Source organism: Eublepharis macularius, chromosome 1 (assembly GCF_028583425.1).
Source record: "Eublepharis macularius isolate TG4126 chromosome 1, MPM_Emac_v1.0, whole genome shotgun sequence".
Taxonomy (NCBI): domain Eukaryota; kingdom Metazoa; phylum Chordata; class Lepidosauria; order Squamata; family Eublepharidae; genus Eublepharis; species Eublepharis macularius.
In genome coordinates this window covers 75,027,406-75,053,599 of record NC_072790.1, presented here as the reverse complement: position 1 = coordinate 75,053,599, position 26,194 = coordinate 75,027,406, and the positions used below count along the sequence as shown (strand labels likewise).

At 40.7% G+C, this 26,194-nt stretch overlaps 1 protein-coding gene across 4 annotated transcripts in view; it reads left to right on the top strand.

Annotated features, from left to right (window-relative positions):
• FILIP1 (filamin A interacting protein 1) overlaps positions 1–20,012 on the top strand; it is a 121,671-nt gene extending 101,659 nt beyond the window's left edge. For 3 of the 4 annotated variants that reach the window (XM_054975378.1, XM_054975373.1, XM_054975398.1), the window contains 2 exons: positions 8,691–8,914; positions 18,123–18,189. In XM_054975378.1, coding sequence (XP_054831353.1) covers positions 8,691–8,897 — 207 coding nt within the window. In that variant the 3' untranslated portion in view covers positions 8,898–8,914; positions 18,123–18,189. Of the gene's footprint in view, positions 1–8,690; positions 8,915–18,122 lie in introns of all 4 variants that reach the window. The other variant, XM_054975388.1, reaches the window with a different exon arrangement.
• Positions 20,013–26,194: the final 6,182 nt, after the last annotated feature.

Below are 26,194 nucleotides of genomic sequence, written 5' to 3'. Positions count from 1 at the left end.
CCCTCACCATTAGTGTGATCCCTGCTTTAATAAATATTTCTTATAACAAGTCTATTAAAATATACAAGAAATATCAAAACAACTTCAGAGCTAACAAAATTATAATACTTGGTTCAATCAAAAAGCCTTCTCTTAGCCTCTCACTCTATTCAACAGACTCCAACTATTTCATCACTATTTCATCAATATAAGAGAATCTCATGCCAATAAAACATGCCTTATCTTAAATTAACCTCCTTAGCACATAAAGAATCTATATTCAATAGAAATACCAAATATAGCAAATATATCCCCTCAGGACAACATTGCACAGTTGTACAAGTCAAAAGATAAACTTAACGCACATCTCCAAATGTCAAAGAATGGACATTTCCAACTATTTAAAATAAAATTAGGCATCAGACAAAAACATTTCTTTTTACTCGAGCTTTTAACTAGGGTTGCCAGATCCCTTGACTTCCCCAGCAGGAGATCAGGGGCCTGGCACTTACCTTGCTGTGTTCCTGGCTTGTGTGATGACGGGAAGTGACACCATCAAGTGGGTCAAGGGGCGGCCTGGGAGCGCTCCCACGCTCGCCAGGGGGCCAAATCGGGCCACTGTGGATGTGGGAGTGCGCCAGACCACCCAGGGGCACACCACAAGAAGCGTGTCTCCCTGCCAGCCAGGTAAGTGGAAGCAGGGGGTGAAGGGTGAGAGCAGGGGATCTTCTGCCCCAAGCAGGGGAATGGCACATCTACTTTTAACAGATGGTGTTACAGAAAGGACTGGCTCCAGCTCTGTCTCTCCTGAGAAACCAACAATGAGAGGGGGCAGAATGCTGATACAGGGACAGTTGGAGTCTGTTGAATAGAGTGAGAGGCTAAGAGAAGGCTTTTAGCGCTGCTGAGAAAAGGCAACAGAGAAAAAGTTGGTAGTTAAACCTGTTTTGTTACATTGAAACATTCCGTTTAACCCAAGTATGTTTTTGAGGTTAAAACCATTCACTCCTATGTTCCATCTTGTAAATAAAGTTTAATTTTATTTTTTTTTAACCCTGGCTGGCTTAGAATTGTTAACTGAGGGAAAATATCACACAGAGAGATGGCAAACACTCTGATCATATTAAATGGACCTAGTGAAGTAAATCGTGGAAGTGTATACAGGGAAAATAACTTCTAAGTAGAGATGGGCACGAACAGGAAAAAACCTGAACATGATGTTTGTTGTTCATTGCCATCCACGAACAGTGATTCACGAACATTGACAGACATGACATGTTCATGAACATGTTCGTAGTTGGAGGTTCGTGGGAGCCAGAACAGCCCCCTTGGGACTTAGCTGAACTTGAGCCAGGGAGAGTCCATGGGTCTCTGCCTTTCATGTCATTTTCTCTTCACAATGACAAAAACCGGACTGTTTGCTGGAAGCTAATTGAGGAGTTACAAACTGACCTTCCCAATGTCCAACACCCACCAAATTTGCAGGGGAAATAGTCCTCACGGTCCTCTGAAGACCCCCCCAAGTTTCAGAGAGATTGTATCCCGAGAAAGGCATGATCCTTGGGTCTCCCCCTTTCATGTCATTTTCTCTTCACAGTGGCAAAAACTGGACTGTCTGCTGGAAGTTATTTTGAGGAGTTACAAACTGACCTTCCCAATGTCCAACACCCACCAACTTTGCAGGGAACGTAGTCCTCACTGTCCTCTGAAGACCCCACCCCCAAGTTTCAGAAAGATTGCACCCTGGGAAAGGCATGATCTGGGGGTCCCTTTCCTGTCATTTTCTTTTCACAGTAGAAAAAACTGGACTGTCCGCTGGAAGCTACTTTGAGTGGTTACAAGCCAGAAGGAAAGCCAGAAGGAGTTCAGACAGAGTTCAGACAGTCCATGCCTACGTTGCCAGGGGAATTGATTGAAAGGCACCAGACTGTCTGGCTTTATGAACGGCTGACAGATGCCATGAAGAGGGCTTGGAACGAACACATGTTCGCCAGGAACGGGGCCTCACGAACAGCTTGCTCGCTATTAGTGGGTTGGGCTGTTCATGCTTTTTTTTGTTTGTATTGCTGTTCGTGCCCATCTCTACTTCTAAGTTCCCTTTCCCCCAATAGCCCTGGGCAGTAGCTGGGTGAGGGGAGGTAAATACAGAGAATGGGCTGTCTGTCTGGTGAAGCCTCTGGAAGAGGAGGGGACCCTGTGAGGATTTGAGTCTGGGCTCTCTGCCTGTTAAATTGGAGGCTAGACAAGTGGCATGTGGTGACCTGCCCATACTTGCCTGGGAAGCCTCAAACCTGTGACACTAGGTTTAGGGTGGCAGGTTGTATGAAAGGCTGATGGTCTGCCATAGATGGGTTTTATCTTTTTAGCTGTTTATGGTCTGCTTCTGGTCTGAGATCTCTTTTATTAATATCTTTATTCCATTTATGCCCTGGGATTTTTAATGATCTGTTTCATTTTTCATATTATTTATTTTATGATGTTTTTACTTGTAAGCCTAAGTTACCAGGTCCCCCTCCCCCAGCAAACAGTAGCAAGGGGGGTGGGACACCATTTGTTTATCTTTGCACTTGAGCACTGGTGTCCTCTGTGATGTCCTCCAATGATACCACTTTTGGTGTGACCCATAAGCGAAGGTGTCACATAGAGGATGATTTCTAAAGAACAGACCCCAGCGTACTGCCATCACATCTGAGTTGCTCCAGAAGTGATATCATCAGCCAGGGACGCAAGTGCATTCGCACCCATTTCCCTAGCCAGGTTCCTACTAATGGTGGGCAATCTCTCAATAGCCTGCCTTCGCCTGCTGACCACCAGCAATCAATGGGAAAAAGCTTCAATCACCAGAAGTTTGCTCACCATCAGCAGGAGCCTGGCAAACCTATGAAAACTACCTTGAGAAGGGAGACTCTAGAAAGGTGGTACAAAAATGTCCTAAATAAATGTCAACTGAGGGTTACACAGCATGCTTTTGACAGAGTAGGCTCTCATTTTTGAAATCTCATGTCATAGTAAATTTGTAATAAATGAACAATTTGACCACAGTACCCTTTGATATTTAGCATTAAGTGTCTTTATTTATCCTGCCCTTCCTCTGAATAGCTCAGCGCAACATACATGCCCCCATTTTTTTCTCACAGCAACCTTGTGAGGTAGGTTAGGTTGAGAGAGAGAACTTTTTACACACGGGCTGTTTACTCCTCTTTTGGCTCTCTGCTGTGTTGGATATTTTGCAGATGTCTGCACAGCATTTGGTAACTTTGGCAGTCAGTTTGCCAGTCAGTTTGAGTATATCCCAGACTATGTCTGAGTTCTGTGGTGCTCCGTTGCTGCAAGTTTTTTTTTAATAAAGGTTTTATTTAAAAAGAAAAGATAGGAATGACATTAGAAAGTGCATAGAAACTTATACAAAGCACTACATTTGAGTTAGATTTAAACTACAACAGAAGAATATGTTCAAAATATGTAACAACACAACTAGATTATATAATCTCTTCCCCTCTCCTTAACTGCTTATACCTAAACTTTAATGTCAGTAATTTTAATCAGTCATTTCTTCTATATTTAATCTCTATAATATAATTACCTTATCTTAGTTTCAACCTAAATAATCAAAGAAATCTGCCGCAAGTTTTTTTCTAACGTGATTCTATGCCAGCTTTGACTTCAGTGCATAGAGTTCCATTTGCTTTTCCTTGATCCACCCACCATGCAGTGATTAGTGCCCTGCACCCACCCTGCCCTTTCCTTGCTTCTGTCCCTTTCCTTTCAACTCATTTTTTAGTTTTAAACCCCCTCCCCAAATATCTTATGTTGGGATCATAAGGTCATTTAACTGTACGATTTCCATTAAAAAAAAAAGTTTCCCAGTCCACTTAGCAATTCAGCACACATAGAAAGGGAAAAAAATGCAGATAAGAAGGTGGGAGGGGGGACTTGTGAAAGTGAAACAATGTAATGACGAAAGCAATGACAGAGGTTCAATAGCCAATCAAAACTGTCCTTTCCGAAAGGGGAAAAGACAATATGGACAAGTAACATCGGATCCAAATATGACCCTGATGCAAAGATGTATATGAAATAGGCCAAATAAAAGAGCTTTCACTACCAGAGAGTAAGAGCTGAGTGCAGAAAGGGTTAATGACTGGCCCAAGATCATCCTTCATGGTAGAGTAGGGATTAAAATGTCTTCAAAAACAGTAGGACTTTTTTTTAGTGGTTCAATATTTTTTGCTGATGGTTAATAACTTTTTCTGTTTGAAATAGAGACAATGTACCCAGATCTGAGGGTTGTTCTGAAAGGTGGTATAAACTTATTTTTGTGCATTAAAATTGGATTACAGATAGAATCAGTGATATTTGCATTTCATCTCCAAAGCATAACTGGTAATAGCAAGTTTCCTCTGTTCTCATAATTATGTTTACAGTGATATAATGCTCCTCTTAATGTGTTCACACACCTACGAATTGTTGCAAGCTATCTGTAATGTTTAAGTGATGTGATATTCTGTGTGGATTTATCCCTTTTCCCAGAGAATCTGAGGAATTGTATTTTGTAGGGCTCTCTAACAGAACATTCTCAGCAACTCACTAAACTATAAGGAGTTTGGGTTTTCATTCATTCGTTTATTACGGTCTTAAGACCAGCATACGAATTAATCAAGCAAGGATACAACTAAAAGGGGGAAAAGATCGACTTTAAGAACTTTTAAGATACAATTCCCATAATTTTAGAATTAATGTACAAAATTTAGTAACTTGACATGTAATCCTAAAATTTTAATCAGATAAAAACCAGTGGAGCCTTGCATTATTGGTGGTTATATGACTAGGGATCTTATCAAATAATGGGGTAATAAACCTGAGACCAGCCTCCCTATAAAATGGACAACTAAAAAACATGTGCTCAATAGACTCAGTCTCTCCTAGGGGGCATGAGCACAACCTTTCTAGATAGAGGATTTTGTTGTACCTGCCTTCAATAACCACAGATGGAAGAGCAGAGCAGCTAGCTAGAGCAAACGCTCTTCTCATACTGTTTGCTTCCACTGAGGCCAAGTACGCTGCTGGCTCAAAATTACCTTTGACATTTAGCAGAAGGGGTTTAGGTTAAAGGTTGGTGAAGCCTGTATATGTCTGTAGTTAGATGCTAAATGAACAAAAGCACAAAATCGACACAGGCTGGTGGGCGCAACAACAACGTCTGCCCCAGGAGGCAGAATCAACCACAAAATTTCAGGGAATGATGTCACACACAACTCTCATAGCAGCTCTTCTATATATAAGGCAGAAGTTCTGTTTAATAGGATGCCTTTTAACCTGCACAACCAGTGAGAAGCCCTGCTGGGCATAAGCTGCACCTGGCCCTCCCCACTGCAGACTTTGTGAGCACCAGGAAAGGTGCCCACAGGCATTACATCGGGGACCCCTGCACTAATTACTCTCACACACTGCTCTCGCATATGTTCATACTGTTTATTACACGGCAATAGAACACAGCCACTACAGCTCTGCCCCCCCCTTTCCGTGGCATGGCTTAGCTGGCTGATGTTAAAGATGCCGTTGCTGTCCTCACTCTTTTCTCCTTCACCAATGTTTTCTACATGATTTTAAAGGCTGATGCTATCCTAGCACAGAAAGGACACGCCCTACTCACAGCCTAGTGTAAAGGAACAAAGTGTGTTCTTAGACTATCATTAATACCTGGTCTACTACACAAATGCCAACTGTTTCTGGACTGCGCCACTCAAAATGCAGATGGGATAATGTATAACTAATTGCTCTTGCATCATGGAAAATTTATACATACATCCACACTCCTAATAAGCCCAACAGGGATAAAAACAAGACTAGAAAATGTATCCTTCACAACTGATTTTCTGTATGCATGGAATGTTATTAGTGGAGCATTCAGTTCTGTGAGCCCTCACATTTGTATTGTGAAGTGTATTGTGAAGGTCAGGAACATTTTTCCCTACACAGTTTGCTGTTAAAGTTGCCAACTATGGCTTGGGAAATTCCTGGAAATTTGGGGTTGGTGCCTGGGGAGGATGGAGTTTGGGCAGGAGAGGAAGTTCAGTGGGAGTGTGATGTCATAGAACCCACTCTTTGAAGCTCTCCTCCCCTCCAGGGAAATGATCTCTGCAGTCTGGAATTGACAACCTTATCTGCTCTGAGGGTCTGAAAGCCTAGCGATCCTCGGGCAGCACCAGTACATAGGACTGGATAGTCATTTACTTTAAAAGCTGGTTAACTCTAAAGAATGGGAACCAAAAGTGAATAATTAACGTGCTACCGAAACTTTAAAAATGCCTGAGATTCCAGCGGCTCCACTTAATTGCTGTATGTTTACTTGCACTCGGAAAAGTTTTCAGGAAGCACAGGATGTTGGTCACTTTGGCTGCATATTATGTTGACACTGGTTCAGTGGTGATAGACAGCACCTGCCTTTGCAACAGTATGAAACTTTTTGGCACCTGCTTCTTTTGACCTCAAGGAGTCAAGAACAGGCTGGCCTTACTGTCAAATCTTCTGGCTGTTGAAACAAACCTTTTTACTAAGCAGTTAACATTGAGATTTCTCAGTTGTTGGGGTTCATTCTTCACCCATCTCCCTGGGGTTGGGAGGGGTTTCTGTTCTAAACTTTTTTTGCCCATTTAAAAACTTCAGTAACTTTCTCTGAGTTTATTTCTGTGTTAAGTGTTTCATTTCAATATCATCCATATAGATGTTTTTATTATACAGGATCAGTGGGCTCATTTATGTAAGCATGTTCATTTCTTGATAATTTGCACATATGAATGACCCATGACACATCAGAAACTACATGTCAACTCAAATGCAAATCTTTAAACAGTGCCTGAGTTTACATCGTTAGCTGTTGGCTATCGTATGTTTCAGCCAAGGTTTGGGCTACTAAACTCATACTGAGTCCTGGAGTGCTCCCAGAATTACAACTGCTCTCTAGACTACAGATACCAGTTTCCCTGAAGTAAATGGCAGATTTGATAAGCAGACTGTATACCATAGTTTCTAGGAGAAACATCAGATCCCTGAGGAGCTCTGTTCCCTCCAAAATTCTGTTCTCCCCAGGCACCACCACAAATTTCCAGGAATTTATCAAACCAGAACTGGCAACTCTAGCACAGATGAGGCAATCAATCACCAACTTGTTAATAATGCACCAGTCTATCCTAACACTTGTCTATTTAATTGCCACTGCTCTTTGTTATCTACAGCTTCTTTAACCCCAACAGTTAACCCACCCTCCAATTTTCCTCTCTAATACCAATTAGGGGGAAAGAGCTGCATATACTTGAACCTTTTCCATCTGAGGGATATGCTGAAAAATAGAATACAAATTTTGTAATAAACAAAGGTGTTTTTCCTTGGAAAGAAGCAGTCATGCAGTTGCAAATGGACTAGCAAAATATTTGGAAACCAAGTTAATTTTAGAACTGTGAACATTGCAAACTCTTCAGTGAAGCATGATACATGTGATAGTATATTTAATTGTGGATAAAACCATAGTAAACATATTCTTGGAAAATACATTGTTTATGTCTATAGCAGCGATCCCCGGCGTGGTGCCCTATGTTCCAGGGTGCTCGCTGATGTGTTCCTTGCTACCTATTTGCTTCTTCCTTAAAGCAAGAACCAATCTTGACTTTCCTCCACTTCACTGGAGTAGGAGGTGATGTAAAAGAGCCCAGGAAGCATCATCTTGGTTTCAGCAGGGAGTAGCCATTCAGAAACAGCGGTCTCCATCGTTGGGTGTGGGGGAGACTTGGCTTGGTTTTTCTAGAACCTCCCAATGCTTTTTGATTGGTCTGAGCCCCACTCCAGCAGCTATGTTTTTTGTAGACCCCACTACCTGTTCTCAAAATTACAAAAATGTCCACCGTTACAAAAGGTTAGTCTCTGGTCTACAGCATACACAGGAATTATCATCTAACACTGTAGTTTGTCTTACATAAACTGACAAAGTTCTAGGGGGAAAAGTAGTACATTCCCTGAGTATGTCTAGGTATTTCTCCCCCTCTCCCCCCGGGCATTCACAACTCTAACTAAAATTACCTTCTGAATTAATAGTAGAGATAAGATCTGAACTGGGAACTTCTCAGTTACATTGTATTTGGTCACTTATAAGAGCAAGAAACTTCAAGGGAAGAAAAGGGATATCACATGGTTTGATCAGACTTCTCAGTATATAAAAGTTGTCTTATTTTTGCTAGCTGTTCACTGGCTGTGATTTAATTTAAATACATGCTAGTGGCCTGTGAGGAATTAAAAAATGTGGGAACAGCTTGAAAATCCACACACCAAACTCTTCCCTCCAGGATTCTATAAAGTCTCGGGTGATTGCACAAGCATATCTTTCCTTCCCTTTAACTGCTGCTCTGCTTCTCTCAGCATTTCATCCCTTCTGAAGAATGATCAGTGCTCAACAGTCTGGTTTGGGAGAAGTTTTTCTTTTGGGATAATTTAGACAGTCCTATTTTTCTGCATACCAGTTCCTTAAGTACAAGGAGACCCCTGTCTTGTCTATGGCCTGCTTGCTGCTTTCATGATGGGATGGGGGAATCTCCTTTTATCTTATATGTAGTGATGTTTTGAAAAGACCAAGTCCTTCCATTAGAGAAGGCATCACAGATGAAATACAAGAAGAAATTCTTAATATTTCATGATTTTTAAAAATTATTATTGTCTTGCAGGCAGGACAAGATGGGTCGTGCCAGAGACCTACACCGACCCGAATCCCTGTGTCTAAAGGTATGAAAGCCGGGAAGCCAGTAGTGACAGCCACAGGAACAGGAAATCAGACAAAACTTGAGCCTCGTGCCGAGTCTCAGTCTATGAAAATAGAACTGAAGAAGTCTTCAGCCAGTAGCTCTCCCTCCCTTGGTGGAGGAAAGGGCTGAGGGCAGTGGCTAAGGGGGTATGTTGTGCAGATTTTACTGCTACCATGAAAATAAGCCCCCTGTCTGTTTAATGTTTGCTCATACTAATTAGGTCTGCTGAAGCTGTCACGCTTACTAATAAGTGTGTGTTGTGCCTATTGACTGTAATAATCCCCCCTTCTTCCTTCTCTGTTGGGTTAAAATCTCATTTAAAGTAGACCTTATTCAGCTATTTCTAATTTAAGCCTACTTCTTAGAGGACTTTTTCAAGCAACTGCACTCCCTATGCCATTTTCTTAAAAATCAAATGGACATTTTTTTTTTGTTTTACATAATCATTCAACCAATACTCCTGAGACAACTAAATCAATGGTTTGCTTGAGAAGTAGTGGGGGTGAACATTGAATTATAGCTCATTTTAATATCCCCACTGTTAGTTCATCTGGCGTTTCTACGGAAGACATGGAAACATCTCTTTAAATATCTCTGACAGATACTTTGTGGGCCCTCAGAGGATCTAATTTTGATCAAGATGATGTTTTCTTATGGCTCAACTGGAATGTGACTTAGGGCTTGCTAAAATCCATTGAAAGCTTTTAATTGATTTCAATGAGCAATAGTATCGTAAGCAATTAGAATTTGATTGTACCTTGTACCTTTCGATATTGGCAAAGTCATCTCAAATACAACCAGAATATAGATAGAAGGTGGATTATGGTGTAAAAGGAGTGCTGCTACCAGATTTGCTTATGATAGGGAGAAGCCATTGGTTATAACAAATTCTAAGTATGTGCATCTTTCAAGATTTGCACATGTAAATTCCTTAAGAGTTTAGTCTAAATGTTATGTCTTGTACTGGAGTCATATGAACAGGCCATTTTTTCTGGGAAAAGAGGTGGTGGAACTCAGTGGGTTACCCTTGGAGAAAATGGTCACATGGCTGGTTGCCCCGCCCCCTGATCTCCAGACAGAGGGGAGTTTAGATTGCCGCCAAGTGGCGCGGAGGGCAATCTAAACTCCCCTCTGTCTGGAGATCAGGGGGCGGGGCAACCAGCCATGTGACCATTTTCAAGAGGTTCTGGAACTCCGTTCCTCCACGTTCCTGCTGAAAAAAAGCCCTGCATATGAACATATGCAGCTGCCTTATACCCAGTCAGACTATTGAGCCATCGACCTCAGTATTGTCAACTAGCAATGGCTCTCCAGGAGCTTTCCCAACACCTGCTACCTGAGATACTGGAGATGTTGCTGATTGAACCTGGGAACTTGTGCATGCAAAGCATGTGCTCTGTCAGTGAGCCCTAGCCATTCCTGATGGCCACTTGCAGTGACTTGCTTTTATTTTTGAAAGCATGTTTGAAAAGTGGAGATGAGTGTGACTATGCTTGATTGATTGCCATTATGTGTTAGTCTAATAGAGCCACAGGTGTCATGAACCTTTCCACTGCGGAACATTTTCCACAGAACATCCTACAACCTTCTACTGAGGTTATTTATTCTTTGTCAAGAGTTTGTTCTTTTTAAAAAAAATCAGTTGCATAGTTTATTGAAATTTTAGTAACAAACTACTGAATGGCTTCATGCAAGAGGAAAAGAAAATAATGCACAATAGCAATAATAATCTAGATACAGCCAATTAAATGGCTAAAACAGGGTGCATAGAATTTGTCCATTATTTTTTTTACTTTTAAAAAATTATTATTATTATTATTATTATTATTATTATTATTATTATTATTAGCATGACAATCACAGTTATACAAAAAAGAAAAAGAAAAAAGAAAATATAACGGTTCACAACATTTCAATTCACAAAGAACAGGGAACTTCATCAGCACATGTTATTGCCAATATCTAATGATAAATCAAAGTAAACAACATTTGAATACTTATCAACATCAGTAGAATTTGTCCATTAGAGAAATATCCTAAGAATCTGTGCAGCAAAGAGATTCCTGTATTTAATTTATGTAATTTAGAAGTAGTTTGAGGAAGGAATCTGTAAAGAGAAAATGTCCAGCTATTGGTAGTTCTAGATGATATGTGAATTTAAGGAGGAATGAATTGTGAATGAAATGTAGGCATAAATGATATACTAGCCTGCCATTCTGTCAAGGATAACAAGTATTTAAAACAGAAAATCTCGTGAATGGGAAGCAATCCCCCCCCCTTTGTTAGTGTATTTATAGGTTGAAATATGTCATTTGTTTTTAATTTATGACACATGGTTAGCAACAAGCCCTCTAAATTAAAACTCTAATTAGATTTTGCAGAAATTAGTGGACAGTTCCCTTTTGACTTTCTTTTTTTTTTTTGAAAAATTTTTATTGGGTTAGAATCCATTATTTCCACATTTACATTCAATTTTCCCCAATTTTTTCATCTCTAACCCCCTCCCTTTCCCCCCCCTTTTTGTTGACTTCCAACAGCTTTCCAACCCTTTGTCCCCTTTCCCTTACTTTTATTAGCTTCCTCTATCTAAAACAAATATATATTCTCCATTATTCTAAGCAGTACATCCTTAACTATTTTTAACATTATATGCCCAAACTGTAAGCCTTTGTTTCCATCTTAGATAAACAATTTATCCCAATTTTTCAATTTCAGGTATTTCTATATATCATAAACCATATAGATCATACATTCGTTTATATCAAACAATTTGACTTATTCTCTATATATATTACTCATTCTATCTTTTTATAATAGTTCTATATATCTCTCCTCACGTATTCAATCAATTTGACCCATCTATATCTTCAGACATTCAGTTTGGTACAAAACTTGTCAGAAAAGAAAGAAAATATTGTTAGTTAATCGCTCCTTATATTTAATCCTTATAATTAATTATTTTCTCTATGTTCTGTTTGTTAACCTATATATATCTATATATATGTCAATCTATTAATCTGACTGCTTATTAATTCACATTTATCTCTTCTCCCCCCGGTAAAGTCTCCCCCCTCTACTTCAATACTTCAGTAGTTCTCAAACTGCCACAGTTTTCCTCCCACCTCCCATTTCTTCTCCAGGTATTGTTTCAGCTTCTCCCAGTCTGTGTTGAACTGCCCTGAGTCCAGATCTCTCAATTTTCTTGTCATCTTGTCCATTTCAGCCATATACAGCAATTTGTAAGTCCAATCTTCAATAGTTGGCACTTCTTGTACTTTCCATTTTTGCGCATACAAAAGTCTAGCTGCTGCTGTCATATAAAATATCAACGTCCTGTGTTGGGCTGGAATTCCCTCCATTCCCAAGTTCAGTAGCAGGAGTTCTGGGTTCTTATTAATTTGAAATTGTAAAATTTCACTCATTTCTCTTATTATTTCCCCCCAGTACTGCCTGGCTACCTCACACGACCACCACATATGATAGAGGGAGCCCTCATGCTTCTTACATTTCCAGCATTTATTAGAAGTATTCAAATTCCCTAGCGCAATCTTCTTTGGTGTCATGTACCAACGATAGATCATTTTGTAAATGTTCTCTTTGATATTAATACATGTCGTTGTCTTCATTGTAGTTTTCCACAAGTATTCCCATGCCTCCATTGTTATTTCTTTATTAAAGTTTATAGCCCATTTCACCATTTGTGTTTTAACTATCTCATCCTCGGTATACCACTTCAACAGTACTTGGTATACCTTGGATATTCTTTTCTTATCTTCTTTAAGAAGGGTCTGCTCTAGTTCCGAATTCTCTATTCGTATACCTCCCTTTACAGAGTCCGAATTATATAAGTCTCTGATCTGTCTATACTGGAACCAATCGTAGTTAGGTGATAGTTCCTCTTGTGTCTTTATTCTAAGTTTGGATGCTTCAGTTTTAGTTATTTCTTTATACGTTAAACATTGTTGTTCATTATCAACAGCTCTCGGGTCTATCACCTCATATGGAACCACCCACAAAGGGGTTCCTTCTTGTAGATAAATTCTGTACTTCTTCCAGATTATGTATAGACTTCTCCGAACAAAGTGATGCAGGAACATCGAGTTGACCTTTACTTTGTCATGCCATAAATATGCGTGCCATCCAAATATTTTTTTATATCCCTCTAGGGCTAATAGTTTCTTGTTCTTTAATGTCATCCATTCTTTCAACCAAACTAGGCAGATTGCATCATGATAAAGTCTCAGATTGGGCAGTTGCATTCCGCCTCTTTCCTTTGCATCTTGTAAAACTTTCACTTTCACTCGAGGCTTCTTGCCTGCCCAAACAAAATCTGATATTTTCCTCTGCCATTTTTCAAATTGTTTGGAGTCTCTGATGATTGGTATTGTCTGTAGCAAAAACATTACTCTTGGTAACACATTCATCTTAACTGCTGCAATCCTGCCCAACCATGACAAATTCAATCTATTCCATTTAATCAAGTCTCTCTCTATCTGAGTCCATAGTTTTTCATAATTGTTTTTGAATAGATCTATGTTCTTTGCAGTTAATTCGACTCCCAAATATTTCACTTTACTTGTTACTTCACAATCCGTTGTTTCCATTAACAATTGTTGTTTCTGCTTAGTCATATTTTTGCATAATATCTTTGACTTCTTTTTGTTAATGAAGAAACCTGCCAAGTCTCCAAACTCCTTGATCTTATCTATCACTCTTGGCATGTTCTCCAATGGGTCCTCTACAATTAACATTATGTCATCCGCAAATGCTCTGACCTTGTATGAATAGTCCTTTATTTTTATTCCACGAATTTCATCATCTTGACGTATTTGTATCATCAGAATCTCCAATACCCTTTTGACTTTCTGATGACATAAGCATACATAGCGGTTTCTATAGGAGATCCAAAGTTGATGGCAGTTAAAGTGTGAATTCTCTTCCACATGGATCAGATTCCAGTAACTGCTCATGCTTAATTTTAGTAGCCGTCCAGATCTAGAAAACAGAAACAATTTAGTTGTTTTAGCATGTCCCAAGAAAACATGTTCATGAAACACTCAAACTTTAGTTTGTAATGATTGCTGAAATACAGAATAATTATTTATAGCAATAAAATAAGAGCCTAAAGTTCATGTGAATCAATACAATTTTTGGGTTTAAGCACACCCATGGAACAAGTACCACTAGGGATTGCCAGGTCCCCCGACTCCCCCAGCAGGAGAGCAGGGGCCCAGCACTTACTTTACTATGTCCCTGTTTACACATGTGCACAGCGTGCATGTGCTCCCAGCTTGTGCAATTTGGCCTGAATCGAGCCGCTGTGGGAGCAGAAGCGCACCGCACCACCTGGTGGCAAGCCCCAAGAAACGCCTCCCCCTGCTGGCCAGGGAGGGGGTGGAGGGTGGGAGCAAGGGATCCCCCACCCTGGGTGGGGGAAGAGCATCTGTAAGTACCATAGTACCAATAAGAAGGAACTACTTCCAGCTTCATGCAAATAGCTCCTTGCACAGAGCACTAGAGAATATTTAAAAGAAAGGCTTCTAAAGTTAGGCTAGTTAATATTAATTTCCTAGGAATTTTCCTGCCTTGCTGCTCACAATATGTCACTTTACTTCACTGAGCTCCTCTGTCCTCTTTCTTTCATGTGGACACCTGCAGCTACTGTTGTATGTTGGTGTGTTTTTGTTCTCTTTCCCCCCTCTCACAGCTTCACATCATTTCTTCCCCACTTCCTCTTTCTCACTTAGTAAGACTGTGACAGAACTAGCCAATGCAGCAACTATTTCTCTTCTAGGGAAAGCAAAATGGTGCTTTCATGTGGAGAGGATCCTAGAAAATGGTGCCTTATGCCTTAATGTGACTTGAGTTAGTGGTATATCTCACCACTAACAATACTTTTCCATCAAAAAGAGGAGCAGTAGCTTGTTCCTATCTCCATATTTTTCCCACACACAGAGATACACTACATGTGTTATTTCAGGGTCACACTAGTGGTAGAAAGAGATGAAAATGAATCCAGGAACATGTAACATATATTTAAATTTATGTCACTCTTCTGCCAAATTGCTCAGGGTGGCATCCATTTCATCTTTACAACAACCCCATGAAGAGGATTAGGCCAAGAAAGACCAAGGCTATCCAGCAAGGTTCATGGCAGAGTGGGTAGTTGAACCCAGGTCTCCCTAGTCTGACAATTGCATATCATATATCTAATTCTGAACTGTGCCACATAGGTTATAATTAATAGATCCACAAAATGGATCTAGGGACAGATAGGGAGGATTTTTCTCCAAACCTGAAGGAAGTCCCATGTATGCAGAAAAATCTGAAATCTAAAAGAACACATTGGAGAACATCATTTTACTGTGACATCACAGATTGCCTTCTTACTCTTCAATGGGGCTATGCAGGGCAGGAGAAGGCTGGGTTTCAGAGGGTTGGTGGGGTGTGGTGGGGTAAGGAGTGCATGATAGTATATGTTGATTTCATTTAGATCAGTCTGCATTGATTCTTTGCTGAAATCGTAGGATGGCTTTGGGCAAAACAGTCCGTATGTTTCTTACACCTTTTCAGGGCTTTGAACTGGCTTTAATATTCAAGACTGATTTGAAAATGACTGAAACCAAGATATGAAAATCTGGTCTCTGTATGCCATTCACTTATGTGATTAAACAGGATCTGAGTCCAGTGGTACCACAAAATTTTCAGGGGATAAGCTTTTGAGAGTCAAAGCTCTTTTCTTCAAATACCAGAAAGGAGCTTTGTCTCTTGAAAAATTGTGTGTGTTATGTGCCATCAAATTGGCCTCCAACCTATGACAATCCTTGAAATCTTATATTCTGAAAATTTTGTTGGTCTCTAAGGTGGCACTGGATTCAAATCCTGCTGTTCTACTGCAGACCAATACAACTACCCACCTGAAACTATTTATGTAATTAACATCATTGATTTCAGTAGTCTTAGACTGGAGTACCTTTGTTTAGGATTGTACTGCAAGAAATTTATCGAATGCCCAATGAATTCCTATGAACTTTCTGCACAGAGTATGTTGCTGCATTAGTCTAGTTGATGTTCAGTTGCTGCTGCTAATATCATGCACTGGAACACTACAGTAACATTGAAATTTCCAGATGTGTATGTGATGGACCCTAATGCAGTGCATATATGCCCAGGTATCTTTTCAAAATTATTAAAGGAGATTGGGTCATTTTGATGACTGTGTAAGTTAATCAAGCTAACACCCTCCTGTGTTTTAACAGGCTTATAGCACAGGAAACTACAGTTAGGATGCTTTTAAACATCTCTTCCATGCTTTTATTGCACATCAGCTGCTGTGCTTGGCCGGTTTGAAATTTGCTGGCCGTGAAATCATCATTTGGGCTTATTTTCATTTAGGGTCATATTTTTCTTTTCTCAATCAGTGTAGTTCTTTTAATCATGACTGAGCTTTTATAAGAGCTTGAGCAAATATTTTGCTATTATAAATGTTGACTTCATTTTAAAAACATCTCGCTAATGTTCAGATTTGAGGATTTTTTAAAAATACAAACTGAAACCACAGGTTGAAAAAGCTAAGGAGACATATGTTTGTATTTAATGTTAGTTTTTGTTAAGATACACATATCAGACATGCCATAACAGTTCTTAGAAGACAGAGTTTTGATACAGTTAAAAAAACAGAATTGGTGTATAGGAATGTTCTGTTTCTCACTGGGTCCAACTAAGCAAATCACCTTGACTAATCTAAATTATAACAAAATACTTATTTTAACATATCAAAAACGTAAGGGTTCAGTGTGTGAGCCACAAGGATGCTGCTTAAAATATACTGTACCAAACATCATCATGCCAAATATATGCTGTTGTGCCAATTTGGGGATTTGTTCATCAGTGGATCACACTTCCCAGTAAATGCATTAGGGATTGTGGCCTTTGACTGGTCTCTGAATTAAGTTATAGTAGTGCCATCTAGTGGTAAATTGCTAGAATAGTTACATTTTAAAATGAAAACATTAAACAGTTTAAGAACCCGAACAAAACTGTGTGGTTCCACAAAAAAGACATGTGTGATAAAGTTACATGAAAAAACAGACTTAGTCCAGTCTGATTTCAATGGGCTTAGACTGGCATAACTCTTCTGAGGATTGCTCTGTCAGTGGCTTACTTGTGTAGAAGTTCTATTGGAAACATAATACACATTAATCTGTGACACTTGTATCCCAACCCATCCTCCAAGGATCTAAGAGAGTAGTATTCTGGACTAGCAAGGACCATGGAGAAGAGGAGGTAAGTCTTGCCCAAGATCACCCACGGAGCTTCACAGCTGAGTTTGGATTTCCACATTCCTGCTCCAGCTGCTATATTAATTCCTTGCAGGACTGAAGACCTGGTAGCTAGGCTGGAGCTTTGTGCCTATTTCTCAACATTTTTTCAAAGTAGCTCCGACTGAAGAGACTTTTTATTCAGCAGTTAGTTATTAAGTATGGATACATTCTCAAGAAGAATGAAGACGAATAGGCTAGTATGGTGTAGTGGCTAGAACAGAGGACTAGGATCTGGGTGACTCAAGGTTGATTTCCCGCTCTGCCATGCAAGCTCTCCGGGTGACCTCTGTCACACTTTTAGCTTAACCTACCTCACAAAGTTGTGAGGGGGGAAAATGGAAGAGAGGAGAATGATGGAAGCTACTTGGGTCCCCCACTGGGGAGAAAGGTGAGGTATAAATGAAGTAAAAAAATTATTTTTAAAAAAACCTTCTGTTAAGGATTGGTGGGAACAGAGCTTGTTTGTCAAGCTTGTGCACAGTCTCCCCCTTCTCCTGCAGAGCACAACTGAAGCCTTCCTGGTTTGGAAAGTCTTGAGTCAAGCACCACTTTGCCATGACGTCCAAATGCAGATACCTGGGCAAATGGAAGGTTGTTTCCTCCACACAAATTGGGAATAGAATGGGAGGGTGAATGTGGGAGGGTGAATGTAGGCTTTCAAAATCAGGAAGCTATCAGTGGTGCTTGGAGTGCAAAGGGAAAAGATACTGAGGACAGACAGCAAGAGGGAAAACACAGAGGTCTGTTGAGATTCTCCACTGGCTAGCAGATTGGATTGTGCCATATATAAAAAAATACAGGCAGGTCTGATGCAGTCTGAACTACATTCTTGGCTTCTAATCTCTTCTTTGGACAGCCTTGATATCAGGAATTCTGTCTTGTTTCACTTCTATCCACTGACCCTTTGAAGTTTCTGTGATGTAGCAAGACTACTTGATGGGATTAAAGAATTAACAGTGTGGGTCCTCACAGCTTTCCCTGTATTCCCATGGTAACAGACACTGCTTTGCTATGTTTCTTTTTCCTTTAGAGAGTATCGTCATTCATCAGTTACGCATGAATTCCAGATGAGTCGCCATGCAAAATCTGAATCTGTGTGTGCACTTCTTCACATCATTTGGTTGGATCACTGCTGACTTCCATTACTATGATCTTCCATGCTACTGATTACTTATGGAAGTATCTTACTGCTTCCATTGGATTCTGGGCTTTTCTGTGCACATTTTAATGTTTGTTTTTATAAAAGAAAAAAAAATGTGTTTGACTTTTAGAAACTAGATGGAAAGAAAGAGCCTTGTCTCTTGTGCCAATAGAATTTTACTCCAATTTTGTAAAGCCTTCGAGTCAATTGGCACATTTAATTTGGAAGGGTGGGCCCTTATATAATTTATTTTTATAACACACTTTGTAATGCAGGGTTTGTATGAATTTTTTTTTTTGCCAAACCTGATTTCTGTGGCATATCCATTTGTAGAATACACTGTCAAAATTGCAATGTGCTAATTTGTGGGTTTTTTAAAAATTGGAAACTATAGGAATGTTAATTCAACCTCAAAATGGCACATTGTAAGAAAAATCATGCAAATGTTCTTGCCATAAGGTGACTGTGATATTAATTGCCCTGAAGACTGCTCTGTGGGATTGCATTATAGGATTGTTTGTATTATTTTTGCATTGTGTTGTGGTTTAACAGAATGAATACCAACAAACCAAAGTCTTGAGACTATTAGACTTAAAAACCATTTTTAAATGTTGTCAACTGATTTCTATTAAACTGTGGACATACAATGTGTGCCTTTTATATATGCTTGTACCTAAAATATTTCTTTTTATCACACTGTATCAAATAAATTTTCACAAGTGTGCAACAGTAACATGGTGTTCAAATTACAACAGTAATGTTAGAAAAAAGCTTAACATTCACATTTAACATTTTAGTGCTGACAGGATGAGGGACTAGAAGATCATACATGCCTCATTTTGACCATGAATGCTGGTCTGATTATGTCATACTCTGATCCTGTGATCTTAATGGACTTGGACATTACCTAGCTCTTCATAGCTTGCTGCCTGTTCCCATCAACTTGCTCAGATATACTCTGAATTTGCTGTGCTCTGGAAGCTAATCTGGGGCTCAAGTAAACCTGTTCTTATTTGTCCATATAATAGTTGTAATTTCAGATTCTTGGTGGTAGTTTTCGGGATCTAAAGAGCTCCCGCACCACCGTATTTGCCTTAAGCATTCTAATATTTTTTGCTTTCTTCAGCAGTTCATGCTGCAGGGGATGCTAGAAATAAAATACATTTTTACAGTATGTAAGGGGGTAAACGGGGCCCCTGAAAAGTCTTTATGTGTTGGACCCTTGGAACTGTAGCCCATGTGTCATTATTAAATGCACACTTAATACAGAAATAGTGTCCAGGTAACATCAGAGCATATTTACCACACGTGAGAATTCACATAAATGTTTTTGTGAAGACTTTCTAGAATAGAAATGACTGCTTTATTCCAATATGTTCCTTTAAAGTGAACGGGAAATAAGCGTTATCTGAGGGTAAATCACTGGTGAAACGTTGTGTGGGGATATGTTTAAGCAGGGCTCATTTTGAGGGGGAACGTGCAGGAACGGAGTTCTGGTAGTTCTCCGAAGAGGTCACATGTCAGGTGGCCCCACCCACCTGATTTTCGACCATTTTGGGCCCCTTGTGGCCTGGATTGGGGCTGAAACAGCCTGGATTGGGGCCGAAACGGCCTGGATCAGGTCAGTGCCAGGTGGGGGAACCCTCCCCTGCCCGGCACCGACCCAGTCCCGGCTGTTTCGGTCCTAATCCGGGCCCAAACAGGCCCAAAATGGCCACTTTCAGCCATTTTGGGCCCAAAACAGCCAGGATTGGTCCCGAAATGTCCCAGATCAGGCCTCTGACGGGTGGTAGATCCTGACCATTTTGGGCCCTTTTTTGACCATTTTCAGCCCCTTTTTGCCATTTTGGGCTTAATTTCGGCCCTGGGCCCTGAATGGCCAGGATTGGGTCCAAAACAGCCAGGATAGGGGATGTCGGGGTGTGTGGCATATGCAAATCAGTTATGCTAATGATACACTTTCAGTGATGTCAAGGGGTGTGACATATGCTAATGAGTTATGCTAATGAGTTCCTGCAGCTCTTTTTCTACGAAATGATCCCTGTGTTTAAGAGGCTTTTTGAATATAAATGTATCTTCTTTAAGAATGAAATGCAACTGCTACAATAATGAAATAGTTGTGTTTTAAATTGTCCCCATATTTTAGGTATCTTAGGGTACTTTTTAAAAAATAGTACTTAACTGCAGTAAGGAAATGGTTTATGAAAAAAATCAACAGTATCTATCCAACCATCTACAGCCTTCACAGAATGGGACTTTCCTTTTCTGCTGCAACCTAGAGCAGAACCACAAGTGACAAAAGGCACAGATTGGACACTTGCCAGCTTCCCTCAAGTTTTGATGGGAAATGTAGGCAGCTTGGCGGAATGTTGGACAAGTGACAGTTGAAAAGTCCATTGGACAGCAGTCAGAGAGCGAAGCTGCGAGACCAGGACGCCTACATTTCCCATCAAAACTTGAGGGAAGCAGACAAGTGTCCAATCTGTGCCTTTTGTCACTTGTGGTTCTGCTCCTACTTGAACTTTCTGAATTTTGTTTTTGGGGATCGTTGGACTTCAGGAACAACATAATGGGCTGTGAGCATCTGTGTTGGGAGGGGGGGGGGGATAGAAATCAATGCCTTTTCCTGAAATGGAAATTCTGTTTCTTTGGAGGAATTGCATAATTGGATCCAGGCCACTAAAGTGAGGACAGCTGTACTGTTTAACACTTACGTAAGTAGCAGCAGTGTGTGATGTTCTCTGCAGCAAAATACTGAAGGCTTGTCATTTCAAGGCCTTGAAGGGGGAAGGGCTTGGTAAGTGTTGGCATGCACTAAACCAGAGAATCTGGTTCTCTTAATCAACACATGGACATATCCTCTTCCACATCCCTGTCATTGCTAGTTTAAATGAAGTAACATGCTGAGTGCAGTTGGTACAATCCAAATCAGTGTCTGTACTATCAACCCCTTCTATATTGTTTGCTATCTCTGGTAGGAAGGAGCTGGACACTGCTTCAGCGATACAAAAGAACTAGGTAGGGGCAGGGAAACAACAACTTCTTTAACAGTTCTTTAACAAAGGGACTGAGGTAAACCACATTAGCTCTGGCAGTGTCTGATCAGGAACTTCTGTTGTCTTTTTCTTTGCTCTCATACCAAGCATAGGAGTTAGCATGGCGCAGGTTTAGGATGAGAGGAGAAAGTGACTCACCTAGTAGCTTAAAGCATGTCAGGACATGGAGTGAAGTTGTTAAAGAATATGGAGAGGATGTTCCTCCAGAAATGCCAAAGCCACTTCTGATTGTTTTGCACAGTGCACACAGCTAAAACTATGCTTGCCACCATATGTATGCTTAACAGCACAGTTCCTTGAGTGGTGTACCTATCTGATACTTGAGCTTGCCATAATCACACTTTTAAGCATGAAGTAACCCCCTGGCTGTAGAATGCTACTAAGATAGAAATAAATTGCCCATGAAAAGTAAAGGGCTTAATTCCAGACAAACACAAAGAGGATATAGCAATAAAAAAGCAACAGATAAATTTGTCGTAGTTTTCATTTTAAAGATACAAATACTTGGCTGTCTGTGTTCAAAATCCTGCTTCATGTTTTGTGCAGGCTTCAAGGAGTGGTATTCTTTTGACTTGCACAGAGGTTTCCACATAACATTGTGTCTGTTGTTTTGAAAATAATGAACATTAAAAATCTAAACTGTGGGTGTTTCTGTACTTTACCCTGGTTTTCCAGTAGTCATCTCTGGATTCTGTCAGCAATCTCTACTGCTATTCCATCCATATTTTCCAGTTCTCTCATAGGCTTTTTGTTATCATTACCCACAGTTTTGTCCATGTATCCTCTCTCGGGAAGCAGTGAAGTTGTCCCACAGTACTCTCTGCTAATACACAGGATAAGCAAACAGAGTAACAGCTGTAAGCTGAACTGCAAGGTAAAACCAAGTTATGGAGTAATTTGAGACACTTGTTTCAGCATAGCCATCCTATGTGACATTCCTGTTTACACATATGTGCTGTAAGACCTGCGTTTGCTTTAACAAGGTAGCATGCATGCCTATTTCACTGGCAGAAGATGCACTTTGAATGCCTGGCAGGGGTCCTATAACGAAATGGTTACCAGGGATGAAATGAGTGCTGCTGGCAGTTAATCTGTGTAAAGAGATAAATGTTCCCCATGAGGTTTGATGGGCTGTGGGGCCAGGGAGAGGCCTGCAGGAGTCTTGGTGTGGGACACCCTTCTTCCTGGACTACAACTCCCAGCTCCCCCGGGCCAAGAAAGTGCGGGAAAAATAAGGGGTGGAGCCTGAATAGATACACCCAGCGGATCCTGAGAAAAAGAGTTAGTCAGCTTCTTGGTTGAAGAAGGAGAGGTTCCTGCTGCTGGGTGAAACCCGGTTGCCTAGGCCCTAAATGTGGAGGGCCTGGGAGGCAGCACAAAGGAAATAAAAAGTGAACCTTCCCTCAGACCACCCCCCCTTAAAGTAGAGTAAGGAACAGTGTGGTAGGGAAAGCGGACAGCGGTTCTCTTCAGTTTGATTTTCTGCCCTATGAGTTCTGAACAGGGGGGTCTACCCCTATGTGTTGTGCCTTTACCTGCTTTGTATATAGTGCTCTGTATATAGTTAATAAATTATACTTTTTTGAATATAAAGAACCTTGTGGTGCTCTGACTACGTAAGCTCCCCCACTTGGCACTCTACAGGAAGGGAGGGAGCCCAGGAGAATCTGATCAGGCCAGACCTTGGTAGGTTGCCAATTCTCCAGGGCCCACCCAAAGACTGGGGAATTCACTTCCCAGTAAGGAACCTCAGCCAGAGGGGTCTCACTGCCCCTCAGTCAGGCGGTGTACAATTCAGTGAGTGGTGGCAGCGACGAAGAAGGTGAGCCACGCCCACCAGGGACGGTGGGAGGCGGATAGCGGGGCTAGCAGGCCATTGACGGCTCAGTTGCCTGGACAGAGCCAGCGCCTGTTCCGCCACAGGTCCCACCAGTGAAACCCATAAACAACTTCAGGGACAGTGGTCAACTTCATAACAAAGCACTTTAAGCTTATATGAAGTCCTACATTAGAAGCAGTGCTTCATTTACAAATAAATGGCCACAGTATGATATAAATAAAAGAGCGAAAAGTGTAATCAGCCTTGGATAGGAAGCTTCCAGAAGAAAAAGAGATGTTTCTTTCCCTGGGATGAGCGTAGGAAAGCAGGCATGTGAACTGAACAGTTCATGTGAGCTGAACATGTGACCAATGTATTGTGTGTGTATTTAAATGATTAAAGCCCAATTTGGACTGGGACTAAGAGAAGCAGGGTCGAATCCACATTCACCCATTACCCGCATGTTTATCGGATATCTTCCGTTTGCCTCCAATCCGCGATTTTTTCCTCTTCGTTCACTTTCCTGCTTCCAATCCGTCTTTCTCGCGTGTCCCTCCGGTCACACGGCCGCTCGAAAACCGCTTTTTTGGGCGGGACCTTTTTTTCCCGCCCATTTTTTTTTATTTTTTTGAGCGCACTTTTCCATTATTTCGATCTTGCCTTATAAAGAAACATCATTGAAGATAATGATGCCTCTCTTTCCCCCACTGACAGCAGTGATGGCTCTCTCCCGTTTCTTTTTTGGAAATTTGGAAGCATGTGGGAAGCTTTCGTGGGCATTTCCTATGCAGGACAGTTCAGTGCCTGAATTTTACTGAAGTTTCACTTCCTTGGAGTGTCATTATTTCAATATTTCGTAATTTCGATAATACAGTAATATAAAATAAAAAAAATAAAAAACAGTTAAAGGAAGTTTTGCGAGTCCGTTCTGAGGATGGATTCACCCCAAAATGATTTTTCAAACTACCAGATTTGATTCAGAAACAGCATAATCAATAAATCCAATGCTATGAAGTCAAAAACAGTCTTTTGCAGACTACGGAGCACTTGCAAGTTGAATCAGCCAATAGGAACTCTCAGAACGGCCGGAGAGACAGGAAGGGGGGTGGTTTTTAAAAAAACCGCGTAAATTGCGCATTGGCCCGTTCACAGCCACTGTGAAACTCCCGTTGAAAACCTGTGACCACATATTCGGGAGAAATGCGAATGAAATGTGTCTGTTTAATGAGGTAATGTGACCAGCACTCGGGATTGCGTGGGGAATGCGGGGAACATGCGACTTAGAATGAGTAATGTGGATTCGACCCAGGATTTTTTTTTTCATTCACAGGCCTCTGGGAATAATCTCTTTTTCTACAACAATCCCTTAATGAGTGAAAGGATATTTGTCCTCATTTTTCTATAGTTGGATTTTTTAAATTTGCTCCATCTGTCAGATTTTTCTGATGGTGCACTCGAATTAAAAAAGGCTGATTAATCAAAAATGTAATTTGCTCTTCCAAATAACTGAAAACCCCAAAACTTTTGTATGACATGATCTACTGAGAACAAATCCTCCAAAGAAACTGGTAAGGACAACAAAAAGGGGGAGAAAAAACACCACCTTGCAGAAGAAGGGTAACCAAAGAGGTTAAAACAAAAAAGTGAATTAAATAGAACTACAAATGTAATACAAATGAATAAAATACACTGGTATATAATTTTATTCTACAAATGAAAGTGTAAAAGTTGTTTTCAGGCCAGTTGTAGGAAAAACAAGGGGGAAACTTTTCACCTTTTGGATGGTTTCTAGTACACCTTAACATGTAACTTTGGCCAAAATGGACCCACCAAACCCCATTGGGCTCTGCTCCCAGACCTGCTGTAAGTCCCACCAGATGCTACCAACCTAAGCCTTCAAAAGTTAGGGCTGGCATCTTTGGATATAGGTTGCCCCAGATGTCAGTCTTGAAAGCAATCCCACCACTGAAAATTACACACACATCTTTTCCCCTAATAGAAATGTTGGCAATGAGAGGGCTCTAATAATTAAAAAAAAAATTAAACACCCCATGGAAGTGATTGGCTGCAGGTTCATAAAATATTTTTTCACCCAGTGTTTCGGATCATGTTTTCCACTCTGTCCTACTTCTGTTATCACTGGGCTTTCACAGACATTAATTTTTGTATTTGACTGCAAAAACCTCACCTCCCAATTAGAACAGAGCAATGTTTGCAGTGGGGGCATGGCTTTGAGCAGTCAGGAGAAAAAAATATAACGACTCTTTAATAGAGGTTTACCAGGTGATGTTGTTTATCTCCATGCCATTAACAGTTTCCACCATCTATTTCCACACATTAAACCTCTGTTAAAGAGACAGGACATTTTTTTCCAGGCCCTAGCAATCCTGACAATGCAGAGTTTAAAGGGAATGATTTCCAAGTATATGTGCATGCCGTAGGCTTAACTCCTTGTAAGCATGCACAACATCAAGCGCCAAGCGTGATGACTTTACTCGGATACTCGTGTTTCTTCTGATAAATTTCCAAATAGGTTTGCAACTAGAATGGAAACAGAGTCCAATTATTGACAGAAGGTGCCAATACGGAGTTTGTTTATTTATTTTACTTCATTTATTCCCTTCCTTTCTCCCCAACGGGGATCCAAAACTCCTTACATCGTCCTCCTGTCCTCCAACTTAGCCTCACAACAACCTTTTGAGGTAGGTAGGCGTGTACGTGCCAACTTCTGTGGCAGAGCGGGAAATCAACCCTAACTCTACTGTCGAGGAGTACTGAAGAGCGTTCTAGAGGGGGCGTTACTAAGAGCATGCGCAAAAAATCTGGTCATACTCCTGCTCCCTCCCTTCCTCGAGGACAAACGAGTCTGTCCCAATTCTCGATTGATGCACATGCGCTTTTTTTGACAAGGCACCCGCGCTAGCGTCTCAAGATTGTTCTTTCACGTTTATCACGCAGACGTACGTAAGCGACGTGACGCATGCGCAGATTCCGACCGCTGTGGGCGTTAACTTGCCTCCGAAGGGTCACTAGTGGGCGGAATTTTCTGGGTTTGTTGTCAGAACGTTTGCGCAAGCGCAGTCAGT